The sequence below is a fragment of the Elephas maximus genome, chromosome 1, assembly GCF_024166365.1.
Source record: "Elephas maximus indicus isolate mEleMax1 chromosome 1, mEleMax1 primary haplotype, whole genome shotgun sequence".
Taxonomy (NCBI): domain Eukaryota; kingdom Metazoa; phylum Chordata; class Mammalia; order Proboscidea; family Elephantidae; genus Elephas; species Elephas maximus.
In genome coordinates this window covers 48,716,688-48,735,253 of record NC_064819.1, presented here as the reverse complement: position 1 = coordinate 48,735,253, position 18,566 = coordinate 48,716,688, and the positions used below count along the sequence as shown (strand labels likewise).

Here is an 18,566-nt window from a genome sequence, read left to right as displayed (position 1 = left end):
AACTCTTGCTATAGAAGCTTGTACATTATAGAGAAATCAAGGACGGCTAATAGGTCAGTGTGGGTGGACAACTGGTATACCCATACAGCCTTTGAGATTCTGGAAGAACTCCTTCCATGAGACAAGAAGGATGCTCTCAGGAGTGATTCACATAATAGATGCAGCGAGGTGCATAAGCAGCCATGGATATTTGTTTGTAACACATGTATAGGGGAGTGGCTTGGCTTACTGACAGCTGATGTCCTTCCTGAGCCATCATCCTTCTATCCCAATGCTGTGTTCAGGGCTTCTGAGGCAATTCTGGCCACATTCCATCATATCCTGAGATTCATTCCCTAAATGCTTTCTAGTATGAGGTCAACTTAACATATTTCCCTTCCCCCAAGGTACTGCTTTCCCCACATGTGTGGAGTGGAACGAATTGTCCACTGCTCTCTCTGATGCCCCTGCAGACTGATATGGGGAAAAATCCATTTACACTTTTCACAGTAAGCAACTCTGTTGTGTAGAGAGCCCCATCTTTCCTGCTAGCATCTGGGCAGGGGGCCAGGGAGTTAAACTGTTTCAGAGATCTGACCACCCCTTATTTTCAAAGAGTGAGAAGACAGCCTCCACAGTGACACACTGGAAGGAAGAGTAAGTGTTTAAGGAAGGTCACAAGACAATCTTCAGCACAGAATAAGAGGCAGATTAGGTGCCTTCCAGTCGAAGGCAGTGGAATCCAATCCTAGTCTGCTAACCGAGAGGTCAGCGGTTCAGACACACCCAGGGGCTCTGCAAGAGAAAAACCTGGCGATCTGCTCCAGTAAAGATTACAGTCAAGAAAACCATATGGGGCAGTTCTTCTCTGTAACACATGGGGTCGCAATGAGTGAAAAATCCACTTGAAGGCACCTAATAACAACAATACTAACAAGGTAGCACAAAAGGAGCCCTGGTGGCTCGGCAATTAAATGCTCAGCTGCTAACGAAAGGTTCAGTGGTTCAAACTCATCAGATGCGCCTCAAGAGAAATATGTGGCAGTCTGCTTCCATTAAGATTACATCCCTGGAGACCCTATAGGGCAGCTCTACTCTGTCCTATAGGGTTGCTGTGAGTCAGAATTGACTTGAGTGCAATGGGTTTGGGTTTGGGTAGGTGGTGCAAATGTTTTGCACTGAGCCGCTAACCTAAATATTGGTGGTTCGAACCCGCCCAGTGGTACCGCAAAAAAAAAGTCCTGGCTGATTAGTAGATTAAAAATACTTTTTTTTTTCCTAAAGATATAAGAAGAATGACATCGAGAGATGGCAAGCTGACATAAAACACAAGTTCAGATCCACACACGAGTTTATCTTCAGCTTCACAGCAAAGTTTCAAGGAGATTACAGCCAAATACCCCAGGGAACAATTCTATCCTATAACATGTGGAGTTACCATGAGTCAGAATTGACTGGACAGCAACTAACAACAACAATAACAATTCAGTAACATTAATTACATTCTTCAAGTTGTCCAACCATTCTCACTATTCTTTTCCAAATCATTCCACCACCATTCACGTAAACTCAATGCCTCCTTTCCCCCTCGCTGGGAAACTTTTTCTGACACAAGGAGACATAAATAACAGATGTTCACAGCAGTATGCAACTGTAAACAGTTGTAAGGACCCTAAATACTCATCAGGAGGAGAATGGATACAGCTGTAGTCTGTACACATAATGATATACTGTATAGCAGTAGCAACGAATTAACTAAAGCTCCACAGCATGTGAGCTACCTTTTGGAATAGTGTAATAAATAGGCCCCAAAGGGTTGCCAAACTTCCCCCAAAAACCTCATCAACGTTTTCAGTGCTATAATTTCAATGACACTCCAACACATAAAATTTGGTTTAAAACAAATACTTAAGCCAGACAAAAAGCCATAAAAAAATTTAACAAATATTTTTAACTTTTTTGTCTGTTATGCTATGTATAATCTTCTACTGCTTGCTTTCTGTTACTAATTATTGTTTTGTGAAATTCGCCCATGTTGGTATGTGTTGCTTTAGGCAATTCATTTTCATGGCTGTATAATTTATCATTGTGTGTACAGATTATAACTGCATCCACTCTCCTTCTGATGAATATTTAGGTTGCTTCCAATTCTTTCCGATTATAAATTGCCACGCACATCTGCTATTTATGTCTCCTGTGCATGTGTGTGTGCCTGGGTTTCTCACTAGAAATGTAATTGCTGGGTCAGAGGCAAGCATACCATCAACTTGACTAGACACTGTTCCATTTCTCGCCAAAGTGACTGTACCAGTTCACACACCTGCTGGCTGTGCAGTCCTTGTTTGTTCTCTACCACTTGGTATTATTAGCAGATTGAAATTTTGCCCATCTGAGGGGAGTGAAATTGTATTTCACTCACATCTCTGATTACTACTGACGTTAAGCATCTTTTTATAAGTTTATTTGTCCCCTTTATTTCTTCTTTTTTGATTATCAGGAGGGACCAGACCCTGAAGAAGGACATTATGCTTGGTAAAGTGGTGCGTCATCGAAAGAGAGGAAGACCCTCAACAAGATGGGTTGACACAGTGGCTGCAACAGTGGGCTCAAACATGAGCAATTGTGAGGATGGTGCAGGAACAGGCAGTGTTTTGTTCTGTTGTGCATAGGGTCGCTATGAGTCAGAACTGACTCAATGGCACCTAACAACAACAACACATTACTTCTGTAAAATTGTCTGTTTATCTCTTTGGCCCATTAAAAAAGCCTGGGTATTTATCATTTTCTTACAAGTTTTGTAAGACTATGATTTTTGAACACAGTTTTTGTCAGTTTTATGCATTACAAATATCTTTTAGTCTATGACTTTATCTTTCACTTTTTTTATTGAGTGTTTTATTAAACAAAAGTATTTAATGTCAACAAGTTTATCATTCTTTTGTTTGCTTTTTGTGTCTTGTTTACAAACCCTTCCCTATATCAAGGACATAAAGATATATCCTTATAATTTCTTCTGAGAATATTGCTTTTAATATAATCTAATTTGAATTGATTGTTTTCATATGATTTGAGGTGTAGGAATTGAATTTTCATTTTCCTTACAAACAGTCAGTTGTCCCAGCACCATTTCCCACCAGTCCACGATGCTACAAGTTTCCATACATGTGGGTTCACTTTTTGTTTCACCGCTCGATTTGTGCATCTCTGTGTCGATAGCACCATCAACCACAGTAGCTTCATAATAAACACTGATGTGTGATAGCACTTTGTTCGCCTCTTCAGGACTGCTCTAGCTATGCTTGCCCTCTGTTCTTCTATGTAAAATTTAGAATCTGCTCAATGAGTTAAAAAAAAATAAAGAAAAAAAAAATCCAGAAGTACAGAAACGTAAGCGGATAAAACACAATTGACTTTATTATTTGCCCATTCCGTGAGGACATTTGAATTGCTGACCCCTGCTGTCCATCTTCTAGATGGGTGAGATTTAAGGGGATGGCTGTGGTTTTGCGAAAAGGTAACCGTGGCCTTCTTTTTCTTGCTTGTTCTCACACTACTTTCTGAAATTTGAAGGCCCTGTCCCCTAGGAAGGCAGCGCTGCTGAGATCCTGGATCTCATCAGGGGCCCCTGCTCCCTTATTTTGGTTATGGACTCTAAAACCTCAGGCACATTTTTGAGGAAACTTGATACTTGTTAGCAAGCATGTGCTCTGTGTTCAACCACAAATTCAAATAAACCATGAACCATTGGCAATTTTCTCAGTATTTTTTGGAAATACACACGCACTCACTTATACACAAATTGCTCTTTAGCTTAGTCAAAACCAGCACCACATGTGAGGTGGAAAAGCTATTGTTCTCCCTGGAAAAATGATCTTCCTGTGCTGTCTTCATTCGGCTTGAGTTCTAAACAGCTCATTTTAAGCCAGACTGAATTTAGAGTCTCCTAGTACTTCCCCTTGGCATACCCTCCATCAAAGGACCCAGACCCAAGGCAAATGGCCCTGGCAGAGAGGGAGGAAAGAACTTCCACGTTGCCGTGATGGTTGAAGTTGGTTGGCTTTGCAAGCTTCACCAAAAGGCCAGAACGCAGGCTGCTGACATGCGAGCATCACTAGCCTGCTCTGCATGGTCGTTAGCTTTGATGCCCAAGTCACCTGTCATATGATTCTCAGGTATTATCTGACACGGTCATTTGTTTGATAAACACTGTTAGAGTCCTTAATGACTCTTCTATCCCAGAAGCAGGCAGCTCTTACTCTAAACAAGCTCTTATTTTCATTGCTCTAGGAAGGTACGTTATTTCTATGTAAAGTCTGCAATAACAGTAGATTTACAGATCTGTTGGTCTCATCAGTATTTTAAATCAGCTCCCATAGATCTTTGGAATATATGATGGCTTTATTAGGACTTGGGAGAGAAGGGAAGTGGGCAAATCGCCTTAAGGACAAGAGCTGCATAGAAAGGATTCTCTGTACTTTTGGGATGTGGTTGTGAGGGAGAAGGTCTGGTCTTGGCTTATGCGGTGTCTTTGATTTGAAGCTGGGTGCACTCACATCATGGTGTTTATGTTGATAGAGTCCCAGCTCTGGGACTGTGGCTAAGATACGTGGCCTCTTGGGCTCAGAGTTTCCATTTCTGAACAAGGAGGAGCTTGCGCTAAAGCCCCTAGGTTCTGTCTGGCCCCAACACCTCCCAATTTAGCAAAGGGCCCTTGTTCTACCCTGAGCCTGTGCGCAGGGCTGGCCCAATGCTGACCCCTCCCTGGGTGCTGGCAGAATGCCTGACAGGTGGAGAAAGGCAGTTACGTGACAGTTCCAGCCTACCTGGCTGCTTTTGGGGCCAATTAACATCCACTAACACAATTATGGGAAAATAACCTTTCATAGGGAGCCACAAGGCAGACTGTCAAAAAGCTACACCAACAACTTGGCCTCACAGAGTACCAGGGTGACACCTGAGAGCTGCTCTGGGCACCTCCCCGCCTGTAGACACCTTCCCTTCCCTCAGTCTGCAGGGTACACAGCACCTGGAGCTATGATGGGGAAGCCCAAGTCCCCTACCCCTACACTGGCTGTAGGACTGTGGCCATACAAAAGGCAGTCCTAGTGTGGCCTGCCATTCTCATCTCTGTGGCAGAAGAGGCAGGGCGTGAGGGTGGAGGAGGCCTCTCAGAGTTTCCTCTCCTGCTGCCTGGGGTGAATGGCATTAATGCTGCCAGGCAGTTGCTGTATTGAACTTTCTAAGACCTCGTCTCTTGTGGTTCTAATTTCAGGAATTGCTCCAAGAGGCAAGTCTGGGTGATACAGGCTTAACAAAAACAGGAAGGAAATTGGGTCATGTCCCAAGCACTAGGTGAGCATGAAGCCGCGTTCTTACTTATTTGAAGGTTCAGTGTTTCCATCCTCGTGGATAGACCAGAGGGAGCGGTGAGATTTTTATCTTTCTAAATAGGTGGGTAGGCACAAGGAGTTGTGAATGAGCCAGATAGCCCTGGAAAAACTACAACAGAAGGACCGATCAGCGCTAGACAGACAACTAGGTAGAAATCCAGACAGTAGTTAAACCAGCACTAGCAAACTCACAGAATAAACAAGTAGAAGGATGGCTCAATGCTATCTTCTAAGATGACGAATTAGCGAAATGTTGTACAGATGGGCCTTAACTTGCAGACAAAGCCATCATTGTCTGGGAGAAGAAGCCTCTCAGTGACCCTTCTAATTATGTTCTGACACTACCAAGGCAGGCATCAGTTACCAACAATGCTTACAGGCCAGGTACATATATAACAATGGTAGGACAATGAGCTACAGGACAATGACCAAGCAAAACTTGAACGACACATCATTTGAGGAAAAAGTACCAGCTACGAGGAACCTTGTGAAGGAAGGAGCTGAAAAGGTCTTAAGGATGTAACAAGTAGAGGTTAAGTAAAGAGAGCTCCACCTGCTGACTGGCCACCAAGCCCAGAATCAATTGGTTGGCAAATCAAAATCGGTCTCCTCGGTTAGTCTGAGATAATAGTCTTTACCTTTAATCTGGAAGATACTGTTTAAACCTAAGAAAATACAGAAATAACCCCAGGAAAGAGTAAGAATAATAAATATAAGTATAATGTTTTTGTTGTCAGTAACCATCAGAGTTGGCTCTGACTCATGGCAACCCCATGTACAACAGAACAAAATGTTGCCCAGTCCTGCACCATCTTCATGATCATTGGTATGTTTGAGCCCGTTGTCACAGCTATTGTGTAGTGCCCTCCAGCCTAGGGGACTTATCTCTCAGTACCATACCAGAAAATATTCTAATGCGATCTGTAAGATTTTCATTGGTTGATTTTTGAAGGTAGATTGCCAGGCATTTCTTCTAGACTGTCTTAGTCTGAAAGCTCTGCCAAAACCTGTCCACCATGGGTGACCTGCTGGTATTTGAAATACTGGTGGCCTAGCTTCCAGGATCACAGCAACATTCAAGCCATCACAGCATGACAAACTGACAGAGGGGTGATGTGTAAGTATAACAATAATATAAGCATAACCTTAGGAAGGTATAAGAATATCCAAAACAACCCAGTGCCCTCGAGTCGATATAAGAATATAGGTAAGAATAAGTGTTAGTACAAAGATGATGAAGAAATAGATTCAAATCCATGGTATCAATATCTTCACACTAGTTTAAGAAAAACGGTACCAATAAGTGATAATTTGTGTGTACTTTGCCTGCTTGAATAAGTCTCTGGGTGGCACAGTTTTGTGTTCATGTATTAACCTGAAGTTTGGAGGTTTGAACCCACCCAGCAGTACCTGGTGAGAGGCCTGGTGATCTGCTTCCGTAAAGATTATTTTCAAGAAAACCCTATTGAGCAGTTCCAGTCTGTTACACACTGGGTCGCCGTGAGTCAGAATTGGCTCTGTGGCAACAGGTTTTGGTTTGCCTGCTTTTAAAAGTTTAAAAGCATTTAGGAAAACGTGCTGTAACAGATTAAATGCTTAAAACAATTCTATGAATACATTTGTGATCAATGTATGTACATCTGCAAAAAGTTAAATTTACAAAGTTTAGATGTATTAGTTGTGTAAGGAAAGTTTTTTTTTAATACAGTATAAGAAGACTAAGTTGAGCGCTAAAGCACCCAGAGATGTCTTTTGCATATGAACGCTCCCAGCTGTGGGAAAGGGTCCCAGGTTACCAGGCAAAGGGTGCTCTGATCATTCTATTCTGGTTTCTCATTGGCGCCCAGAGAGGGGATGTCAGCCTTCAAATAATGAAGCCCATTGAGAGCACTTGGGCTGAGCAGGTGGGTCCGTGAATCTTAGACTATAAGTTGTGCTGGGAAGGGTGTGCTGGGATTTCTGGGCTGCGGCCCCTTTGCTTTTTCCTTCCAGCCCCCTGTTTGGTTATGACTCACTTCTGTTCTAAAGACAGAGAGGCACTAGAGGGGCAACTGGCTCAGAATTTCAAGAAGAGACACAATGAGGCCTTCTTTAATCCCACACAAGAAGGCTGGCAGATGCTCGTCACACACTGCCCCACTGCACACCAATCACTGCTGGGCCCAGACAGAGGTTCAAAGGCTTGTCTCCCTGTAGACCCTGGAATACGTCTTCTGCTGCCCACCTGGTTTCCCTAGAGCCTTAGAACAAAGCTACTGGATCCTGCGATATCACCTTAGATGTCATCCCACAAAAGGATTGGAAGCCAGACAGGATGGGACACTGTTCCTGGAGGATGGGCCTTCCTATCAATGGAAACCCTATTGCTCCAATTTTGGAGCAGAGCCCCTGCCTCCTGTATGCATTATCAACATGCCGTACAATGCTCTTATCAATAATGACAAGGGTTCTGCCAGGATGTGCTCCTTCACGGCCAAGTCAGGGCCTGCTGGGCGCTGCCAGGGACTCCAGGTACAAGAGCTGAGCTGGCCACATGCTCTTCCACCTTCCCTTCCTTTGGCCTCTGGAGGAAAAACTGTTTTGTTCTGTCTACCACTTGACTTTCTGCAGGCCTCTGAGCCTGAAGCCTTGCCCAGGGTGTGGTTTACTCTGCTTGGTACATCAGACTCGCTGCTGCTTTGGGGCTGTTTTGCCTGTGTGTGTAATTTCTACAAAAATAGCCTCTGAGCCAGAGGACAGCCCTCCCCCATTTCAACCTCTCCAACGACTCTTCTCCCAGAAGCTGCCCAATGCGATTTGTCTGAGCTGGAAAGGGAAGTGAACAGCTCTTGGGAAGACATGTCTTGCCTTGGACAGAACCCCTGACTTTTGGCTTCTTTCTTTCTTTAGGTCCCTATTCACTAGGTTATTTAGCATCTCTTTTAAAAAGTGCTTAGTAGCATTAATATCACCATGGAGGTCTAGCTGTAAAATGGTAACAACCAAATGGAAACTGGGCCCCAGTGGCTGGCCCGTGGGAACATATCTAAGCAGTTTGTTTCCCCACACTCAGCCCCTGCTCACTTTCATTTCCTATTTTTATAATCAACATTTCAGTGTTGACCTTCTGGTATTTATCAGCTTCCTCTCTTTAAGCTTAGTTTGGACAAAAAGTTCCTGCCCTGCTCAAGAAAAAAAAAAAGAAAAAGTTACCATCGAGTTGGTTCTGACTCGTGGAGAGCCCACGTGTGCAGGGTAGAACTGCACTCTATAGGGTTTTCATGGCTGTGACCCTTTGGAAGTATATTGCTAGGCCTTGCTTCTGCTGTGCCTCTTGGAGGACTAGAGCCTCCAATCTTCTGATTAGCAGCCGAGTGCTTTACTGTTTGCACCACGCACAGACTCTGCCCTGCTTACGAGAGCTGTTTAATCCTGTCTGTCCAAGGTTAATCCCTTGGAACTGCATCTTTGTCTCTCAGGCTATATTAGTCTCTTGTCATTAATTGTACACCATTTAACTTACATCCCTGTTAATCTGGGAAAATAAACTAAGAGAGAAATTGTTTGCTGTGAAAGCATTGCTAAATAATGACTTGGCCTGTGGTGTTCTCATTGTTTTTGGTGTTGTTTCTTCTGCGCTCCATTTACTACAGAAGTCCTAGGTTCTGAAGAAAATAATTCTTCCCAGGGCAGCTCTTTAAAATTTTTCTACGAACATTTTATCAGTGGCATGGTTCAGTCTGCCATGCGGCTAGGTCATTTGCGGTTTATTCTGATTTTGGAGATGTCGCCTGCATTGTTTTGCATTCTTAAGTCTGATTAATTGTCCTGTTTGATCACCTTGATAGATTACTCAGTTGCACGTGGCCTGATTTAGACTTTGTAATTAACAGGCGTTTTGGAGGTCAGGTGAAGTGTCTGAGAAACCTGCTCAGGCAGGCGTGGACAAGGCTGATCACCTCCACGGAAGGGAAGAACCGGCGCATGACTGGAAGTTTCACAATGAAAGCAAGGTGGCCGGATGTTACGCAATAGCCATCTGACCCCAGAAGCTCCTGGATGGCTGAATAGGGTGCATCTGGGACCCCTCAGGACACCCAACATACTGTCAGAGATGGGGCTCCTGCACATACTCCCTTGCCCCACCACTCCACAGAGGAACCTTCTGATCGATGTGGGGGAAGTAGGGTTTCTCTCTGAAGTAAGTCTGTAAGCTCGCCAGGGCTGAATCATGCGCTTTTGTTACTGATAAGAGATTGACCCTTTACTTACTTTGTTTTGTTTGGGAGATGTCAACGCCAGGCATCTTGCTGCAAAGGAGAACTTGTTATCCAAGGCCATAGAAAAGGAGGTGTGGGTGTTCCCATGGCCACTGCAAGTGCCTGATAGGTACCTGGGAATGTGTGCTAGGTGGGAGGACGGGAGAGGGGCTTCAAAGAGACACTGTTCAGAGAAGAGAGTGAAATAGTCCTTTAATGAGAAGACAAATCAACTTCTCTCATCCCCACTTTTCTGCTTTTGCTACTCTACAGAGCGCTTAGGGTTTCCGCCTGAAGATGTATGTTTTGAGCTGTGCCTTCTCCCTGTCCCCATCCTATGCTTCTGGGGTCGGATGGCATGGATTCGTCCAGATTAGCATTCACTAGAATTGAAGTCACTGGGATGGAGCCAGGACCCTTAGGTTTGTTTCATGGCTCGCCATGTGACTTTATTAAGATACTTAATATATATGTGCTCCAGGTTTTCCATCTGTAAAATGGAGATCAACACCATACCTGATTCATAGGTCTGTTTGTAAGGATTAATGAGTCTTTACAAATGGAAGGACATCATTCATTATAAAACGTTATGCCAAAGTATAAGCTTATTGTGACAGTGATAATTTCCTCAAAGGGATCCTACAAATGCCTTGCAGTCGTGGTGTTTTTGGTGTCAAGTTCACTTTCTGCCCTTGCAGCCCATGCAGCTGTCTGTATGGCTGGAATCATCTGGGAGACCCAGACCTTGAGGTTCTGACCTGGTGAAGAGCCTGAGAGATTCCTTCCTACCCTTGACCACGGGTCAACCAACTTTTCTATAAAGGGCCAGATAGTAAATATCTTAGGCTTTGTGGGCCATACAGTCTCTGTTGTAGCCACTCAACTCTGCTGTAGCAGTCAGAGCCAGTACATATACAGAGAGCATGGCCGTGTTCCAGTGACACCTTATGGACACTAACATTTGAATTTCATATAATTTTCACGTCACAAACTATTCTTCTTCTGATTTTTTCACCCATTTAAAGTATAAAAACCATTCTTAGCTCATGGACTGAACATAAACAGGCAGCAGGTAGAATTTAGCCCACAGGTGACAGCTGATCTGTCAGAGAAACAAAAAAGGGGATATAAATTCATTTTTTTTGTTTAAATTCACTTAGGTACATGCCACATGTCCCTTAATTTTTATGACCCTCATCTCTGCCTGGTTCATGTCAAATCATGTGTACCTGCCTTTAAATGACAACACTGGGGTCTGTATTCAAGGTTAAAAAATACAACCCAGATCTCTGTTATTCAACCCTTATTAAAAGCCCTGTGACAGCAACGATAACAACAGTATTCATGGGGGATTGCCTGAAGGACCTGCAGCTCCTCCTGTCCTGTAGACCATCTAACGTTCCCCTTCAACAAGCTGTGCCTGCTGCATTCCTGGAAGGTTCTACTGTGATCCTTTGCAGAACCCACCCTGAGCTGTATTTTGGTGATGAGCTGATAATGAGAGGCACTGGGAGAAACGGTGGGTGTGAGTCACTGAGGAAGCCATCCACTCTGCCACGCCGTGTCCTCTTTATCAGAACAGGGGAGGATTTCCTTGCATAGCTCATCCGGGGATCAGGGAAACCTGTACTTCTCCTGAAATACTAATGGGGTTTTATTTTACAAACAATGTCATTCCCTTGTTTGATTTGGCCTCAAGGAAGCTCATAGTCAAATATACCTCTGGGAACTGTAAAGTATACTTTATAAAATCACGAGCCCCAAAGATTTTTTGAGCAAGCAGTATGTACTAAGCACCTTCCATGTGATCCTTTTACTTAATTCTTATGCAGACCTGTGAGGTAGGTAAGAGTATTATCTCTACTGCAGTAGGTGAATAACTGCCCCAGAGATATCCAGGTCCGGATCCACAGAGCCTGTGTGTGCTACCCGACATGGCAAAAGGGACTTTGCAGATGTGATTAGGTTAAGGTCATGAAGTGGGAGATTATCCTGAATTATCCGGGTGGGTTTATATGTAATCACAAGTGTCCTTGTAAGATGAGGGCAGAGGGAGATTAGAAACAGAAGAGAGGAAGGACATGTGATGGAAGGAGAGGAATGCAGAATCTGAGAGAGAAGATGCTATACTGCTGGCTTTGAAGATGGAGAAAAGGGCCATGAGCCAAGGAATGACAGGAGGAAATGGATTGTCCCCCAGAGCCCCCAAGGGAAGATGGCCCTGTCCACACGGTGACCTGGTAAAACTGGTTTTGGACTTCTGACCTCCAGAACTCCAAGAAAGTAAACGTACGTTGTTTCGAGTCACCACAGGGGAATTGGTTCCAGTGGGTATAGGAAACTCATGCATCCACTTTCCAGACAAGGATGTGAGGCCTGGAGAGTATTGAACAGGGGTTCACCATACGTTTTCAGTCTCTGAGTTCTCAGCTCTTCCCTCCCACCTTCCCTGTGCCATCTGCATTGCTGTGCCCTGGCCTCACCTGCCTTCATTTTCCTCTTCCCCTACTTTCCTCACCCTGCCTCTCCCAATACTGATTCCATCTTCTTAGCACACGCATTTTCACAGCAGCAGCATAGAAATAAATCCGTGGTGGACATTTGTTGCGTCGTGGGGTGGGGTGTCTGGGCTCTTTCTCGCTCTGGGAATTGCTTTGTGATGTAACAGAGAAAGGCCCATGACTGCTCTTGTTCCCTTCCTGCCTCTGTAGAGAGGGTTGTCTTCTATTTACTGCAGTAGCAATAGCTGGGCAAGGCAGCCCTTCTGCATTTCCAGAAACCCTGGCTCACTTCCCGGTCAGTATCCAGGGCCCAAAACTACTTATGAAGGTCTTTCTTTCTCCCCAGGGATTTCTGTATTATTCAGAACAGCACCTACGCTAAGGTCTTCTCCTTTCTCCTCCCCTCTTTCTAAAATTGCAAAACAGAAAGAGGAAAGAAAAATCAAGCGCTAAAGCCAGAAAATGACGGTTCCCTTATTTTGCCAGATGATCCTCCCACAGCCTTGTGCATGTTGGAATTCTGGCAGCCTGAGATGTGTGGGGCTGCTCCCTGTGAATCCCACAGCAAAACGGGGGCATCCCAGTCTGGGCTCTGTGCCACTCAGCAGCCTTTCAGCCCACCCTGGGGCCCAGCTCTCCACAGCTCAATGGCTCTCAAGAGATGGGCCACTGCTTTCCTTTCTGCTGACCCCAGTGTACCAAAAATTCCCAAAGACTGAAATGCTGCTAGACAGGCTCTCCTCTTTTCTTTCCTGGATTATGACTCCTCCTGCCTCCAGCCTCAAACACATTCTAACCCAATAACCACAATTCTACTGGAGTTGCCTTTCCAAAATTCTACCTCTTCCATGCCAAAAGGGAGCAGCCACACCTTCTCTGTGTCTCCTGGGCCCAGCCCAGTTCTGCCTCCTCTCTGACCCCTCTCCTGTGATTCCCACACAGTAAGCAGGGTCATGTCCTCTGCCTTCTCCCTGTTGTTCCCTCCCCCACCTCTATCCCACCTGGTTGTCAACAACACTCCACAGCAGGGAGATTAACAGCAAGGCCTCAGGTGTCAGACAGGCTGGGATCAATTCACCTCAACTCCACAAATATCCCGCACCTTCCCTGTGCCACTGGGGAGATAATCCTGCCACTGCGAGCTATGTGATTTGGGAAAAGTTACTTCTCGTCTCTCACCCCCAGTTTATACATGTGAAAAATAAGGATAATACCTGTAAAGCAATTAGCATAGTGCCTGGCATATACAAACCCTCCATAAATATGCAAAAAAAAAAAAAACCCAGTGCCCTCGAATTGATTCCGACTCATAGCATATGAGAAGTTATTATTACTGTTTTTATCATCAGTCAAGCCTAAACTCAAGTTTGGAGACCCCCGAGGGATTAGACCCCACCTCACCCTCTCACCACCAACCAGCATGCCACATTACACGGGCCTCAGGCTGTTCAATCAGCTGACCCACCTGCTCGCTACTCTGGACCAGACCTGCACCTCCTTCATCCCTTTATTCTGAGTGCCTGCTGGGAGCAGGGCTGGACCCCTGTGTTACTGACTCCACAGAGTGGCTGCAACCTTAAATGGCAGAGTTAACCCAGGATGGGCGGGTGGTATGGCCTCATTCTCCCCTGACTCACCCCCTCCTCTCGCCTCTCCTGGAACTGGCTTGAAAGCCTTAGCCAGGCTGGGCTGCTGGCTGAAGGGTGAACCTGGGAGACAGACAGCCATGGCAACCTCTCTGTGAGGATGAACTGGACAAACACCCTGCCCACTCATTCATCTCTTGTCTGGCTTCTCGTCACACACCTGGAACCCATGGGGTGACAGGTCAGGGTCAGCCTCTCCAGCATCTAACCATTCATTTTCTCTTATTTAGTTATCTTTTTTTGTGATCTTCAACGGTCCTCCTTTTTAAAGGAGTCAAGGAAAGTCAGACAAATGGCCTTGAGATCATACTGGCATTTCTGGGTGGTAGTTGGGGGGATCAGCTATTTACTCAAGTGGGACATCTTCAGTTACTCCCTAGCTTAGAGAGGGGCCAACCTGGATGCTTAAACCACACCCCCTTCCTACCGCCCACCTGTCCAAACATCATCGCGGTCCCTGTCTGCCTCTGTAGAGCCAGATTTCACAGCCTCCTGCCTCACCGCTAGCCAGCCCTTCTACTCTTTGTTGAAGGTGTGGTCCTTCTCCTGCTCCCGTGGCTGTGTTAGCTTCTCTGCACTCAGGCAGCCCACAGGGTTACTGCAGTTAGCCACATTTGGTTCTTTGGGCTGCAGTTCATCTGTTGCATATTTATTCGCCCCACTGGGGTAATGACCATGGCACATTCATTTTTGTTTCTTTAGTACTAGAGAAAAACTTGGCACTGATTAAAGAGCCCATTGCTGTTGGTTGATTCCGACTCATGGCAGTCCTATAGAACAAAGTACAACTGCCCCATAGGATTTCCAAGGCTGTAAATCTTTATGGAAGCAGACTGCCACATGTTTCTCCTGCACAGTGGCTGGTGGGTTTGAACCACCAACCTTTCAGTTAGGAGCTGAGTGCTTAACCACTGTACCACCACGGCTCCTCCCTGGCACTGACAGCCATACAATAAATGTTTGGTGAATTAAGGATGGATACTACTGCAGTTCAATGATAGAATTGTCTCCTCCCAAGAAGGGAACTGCCAGAAATTCAGGCTGGTTTCAGAAGAGGACATGGAATGCTGATGTCAGATGGATCCTGGCTGAAAGCAGAGAATACCAGAAGGATGTTTACCTGTGTTTTATTGACTATGCAAAGGCATTTGACTGTATGGATCATAACAAATTATGGATAACATTGGGAAGAATGGGAATTCCAGAACACTTAATTGTGCTCATGAGGAACCTTTACATAGATCAAGAGGCAGTTGTTCAGACAGGGCAGGGGATACTGATTGGTTTAAAGTCAGGAAAGGTGTGTGTCAGGGTTGTATTCTTTCACCATATCTATTCAATCTGTATGCTGAGCAAATAATCCGAGAAGCTGGACTATACGCAGAAGAACTGGGCATCAAGTTTGGAGGAAGACTCATTAACAGCCTGCTTTATGCAGATGACACAACCTTGCTTGCTGAAAGTGAAGGGGACTTGAATCACTTACTAATGAAGTTCAAAGACCACAGCCTTCAGTATAGATTACACCTCAACATAAAGAAAACAAAAATCCTCACAACTGGACCAATGAGCAACATCATGATGAACGGAGAAAAGATTGAAGTCGTCAAGGATTTCATTTTACTTGGATCCACAATCAACAGCCATGGGAGCAGCAGTCAAGAAATCGAAAGATGCATCACGTTGGGCAAATCTGCTGCAAAGGACCTCTTTAAGGTATTGAAGAGCAAAGATGTCACCTTGAAGACTAAGGTGCGCCTGACCGAAGCCATGGTATTTTTGATTGCATCATATGCATGTGAAAGCTGGACAATGAATAAGAAAGGCTGAAGAAAAATTGATGCCTTTGAATTGTGGTGTTGGCGAGGAATATTGAATATAGCACGGACTGCCAAAAGAACGAACAAATCTGTCTTAGATACTTCTTCTAAGAATGCTCCTCAGAACGCTCCTCAGAAGCAAGGATGGCGAGACTACGTCTTACATACTTTGGACATGTTGTCAGGAGGGATCAGGCCCTGGAGAAGGAAATCATGTTTGGCAAAGTACAGGCTCAGCGGAAAAGAGGAAGACCTTCAAAGAGGTGGATAGATGCAGTGGCTGCAACAATGTGCTCAAGCATAACGATTATAAGGATGGCGCAGGACTGGGCAGTGTTTCGTTCTGTTGTGCATGGGGTGGCTATGAGTCAGAACCAACTCGACAGCACCTAACAACAACAACAACAACAACATGCAGGAGACCCAGGTTCAATTCCTGGCTAGTGCACCTCATGCCCACCACCCTCTGTCAATGGGAGCTTGCGTGTTGCTGTGATGCCGCACAGGTCTCAGCAGAGCTTCCAGCCTAGGATGGAGTAGGAATAAGGGCATGGTGATCTACTTCTGAAAATCAGCCAATGGATCATAACAGCCTGATCTGCAACCCATCACGGGATGGCACAGGACCAGGCAGCATTTTGTTCCCTTGTGCCTGGGATCACCGTGAGTTGGGGCTGAATTGCCAGCAGCTAACAACAAAAACTGCTGCAGTTAAAACTCTACAAATACCACAAAAGGAAAGGGCCAGGGGTCTTCTCTTTTGTCATAAATGATCTTTGCACTCAACTCACCAACTAAGTAAACTGGGAAAGTAGCCCAGCTGTAGTTTAGGCTTTTATTTTTGGCCTTTTGGCCAGTGGGTAGGGCATCTGACTGTTAACCAAAAGGTCAGCAGTTCAAATCCACCAGCCACTCCTTGGAAATCCTATGGGTCAGGTCTACTCTGAGTTGGAATCCAGGGCAATGGTTTTGGTCTCCTGTGAACCCAAGAGGCGTCATGACTTGGTAGCCTCACTGGTCATTTGACTTCTCTTCTGGGCTCTGTGATGTTAATGAATTGCTTTTTTTCTTTCTTTTTTCTTCATTTTCTTTGTCTCTCTTGTTGGGCTCTCTCCCACTGCCCACCCCACCTTCTCCTAAAAGCTCCCAGCAGCCCAAGTGGCCCTGCGGCAGGTGAGAAAATGTTGCCTGCTGGCCCCTCTCCCCCCACCCACCAGCTAAGCGCTTCAGCAGGCCATATCTGGGGGCCTTAATTTCTCCATAAACACAAATGGTTGGTTTAAAGGCCTTACCACAGCTCTGGTAGAGCACTTCCAAGCCGCTGTCCCTGCAGGCTGTGTGTGTGGGCCAGGCTTCACCACCACCACCTCCGGGGTGAAGCAGAGCCCAGGCGAGGAGGGCAGCCGTGAGACCTTGCATGGTGACCCAGAGGAAAATGACAAGCCCAATAAAATGGGGCTTGGTCTTCCTTCCCCACTCCAATGGGGCAACATGTTTAGTTTCACTTCTCTGATTTCATGCCCTGGGGAACCACAGTGAGAAGCGAAGGCAGTTAGCAGTGGTGTCTGACTGCAGGTCCCCAGGGGAACCGAGTTGTTGAGCCAGCAGGCGGGTGGTACAGGTCTGGGCGGGGGTGCAGGGATCAGACCTCCGGTGTTCACAGGGACAGAACGCCAAGTGAGGCGTGACCTTGCACCGCACCCCACTACAGCCTTCCTTAGCCACCCCATGTGGAGCGGAAAACACAGGGAAGACAAACCACAGACCAGCGTGTGTTTCCAATCGCAGCCCTGTGTCTCTGCAGGCTCAGGCTGTGGGTCTGGGTCTGGTCTGGCTGTGGCTGCCAGGCAGCATTTGGAATTGTGTTCAGACTGAAAGTGACATTTAGGACCCAGAATCAGGCTTTGGTTCTACTGGCATTTTGCTCTTCTCTGGCTCCAGCTCCGCTTTAGGATTAGGCTTTCAGCAGTGAATTGCCTAGCTGCAAGAACAGGACCTTGCTTTAGGTGCAGCAATGCTGTCTCTGGGGATGAGGTGGAAGGAGTAACCCTCAAAATGAGCTGTGCTCTGTTCTTAGGTTTGTCTTGGTGGAAGGGGTAAGAAAGGGTGGTTTAATTATTCAGGTCACTGGTGGGGTTAATAATGTCACTTCTCACTCCCCTCTCAAAACCAAGATCCCACATCCTTCTTGGCGGGCCGCAGCTATCCTGTTTCACAAGGTTTCTCCATCCAGACCCTCGCCTCCACCCCATCCTCATATCAGCCTACGAGAACTGGAGTCAGGCCTAAGGCTAACAGATTTTAGGGAAAACAGCACTATTTCCCCTGGGATGAAAAGCATTTCTCTGAGCATACTAGGTAAATCAATGACTTGTGCTGATGGCTAAATAAGAACTAAAATCACCTCGGAGTAGGTGGAATGTAATTACCAATGAAGACAAACAAATACATTGATGGATAATGTGATTTTCTTCCCTGCCCCAAACATCAGGGAGTAGTCATTTGGGGAAGGGACAGGAAGGCCACCAGATCTATGCTGACTTTTTTAGGTGTTCATCTACCAGTAAGGTCAGTGATGTTGGCTTTCAACAAGGGTTCTCAAAGTATGGTGCCCAGCATTTGCATCACCTGGGAGCTTGTTAGAAGTGCACATTCTAGATGACTGTCAGGAAAAGTGTTCTTAAGAAGAAAACTCCTTTGTTTAAGGACATAGCGAAGAATAAAAAGTGAGAGTCCATGGGCAGGAGTCAGCCATAATTAAAGGCACTCTGCTTCACATGAGAAGATAAGGAGACCTGGTTTCTACTCCAGAAAGCACAGGGAAGAAAAGAGAAAGCAGTGAAGAGAAGGAAAGAGGAGAGAGAGCTGGTAAAAGACTGGTAAGAGCTTCTGGGTGGAGAGAAGCCTCCTGTCTGAAGGTGGGACAAGCAAAAGGTTTTTTAAAAACAGATTCGAAATTCTTTGCTGTGCGGTGTGTAACATGACACCCCTC

At 45.6% G+C, this 18,566-nt stretch overlaps 1 protein-coding gene across 6 annotated transcripts in view; it reads right to left on the bottom strand.

Moving 5' to 3' along the window:
* LY86 (lymphocyte antigen 86) overlaps positions 1–17,011 on the bottom strand; it is a 91,154-nt gene extending 74,143 nt beyond the window's left edge. For all 6 annotated transcript variants that reach the window (XR_007517181.1, XM_049882926.1, XM_049882899.1 and 3 more), the window contains exon 1: positions 16,867–17,011. Coding sequence is in view for 5 of the 6 variants with exons in the window: in XM_049882926.1 (XP_049738883.1) it covers positions 16,867–16,993 (127 nt within the window). In the remaining variant the exon portion in view is untranslated. The remainder of the gene's footprint in view (positions 1–16,866) is intronic.
* Positions 17,012–18,566: the final 1,555 nt, after the last annotated feature.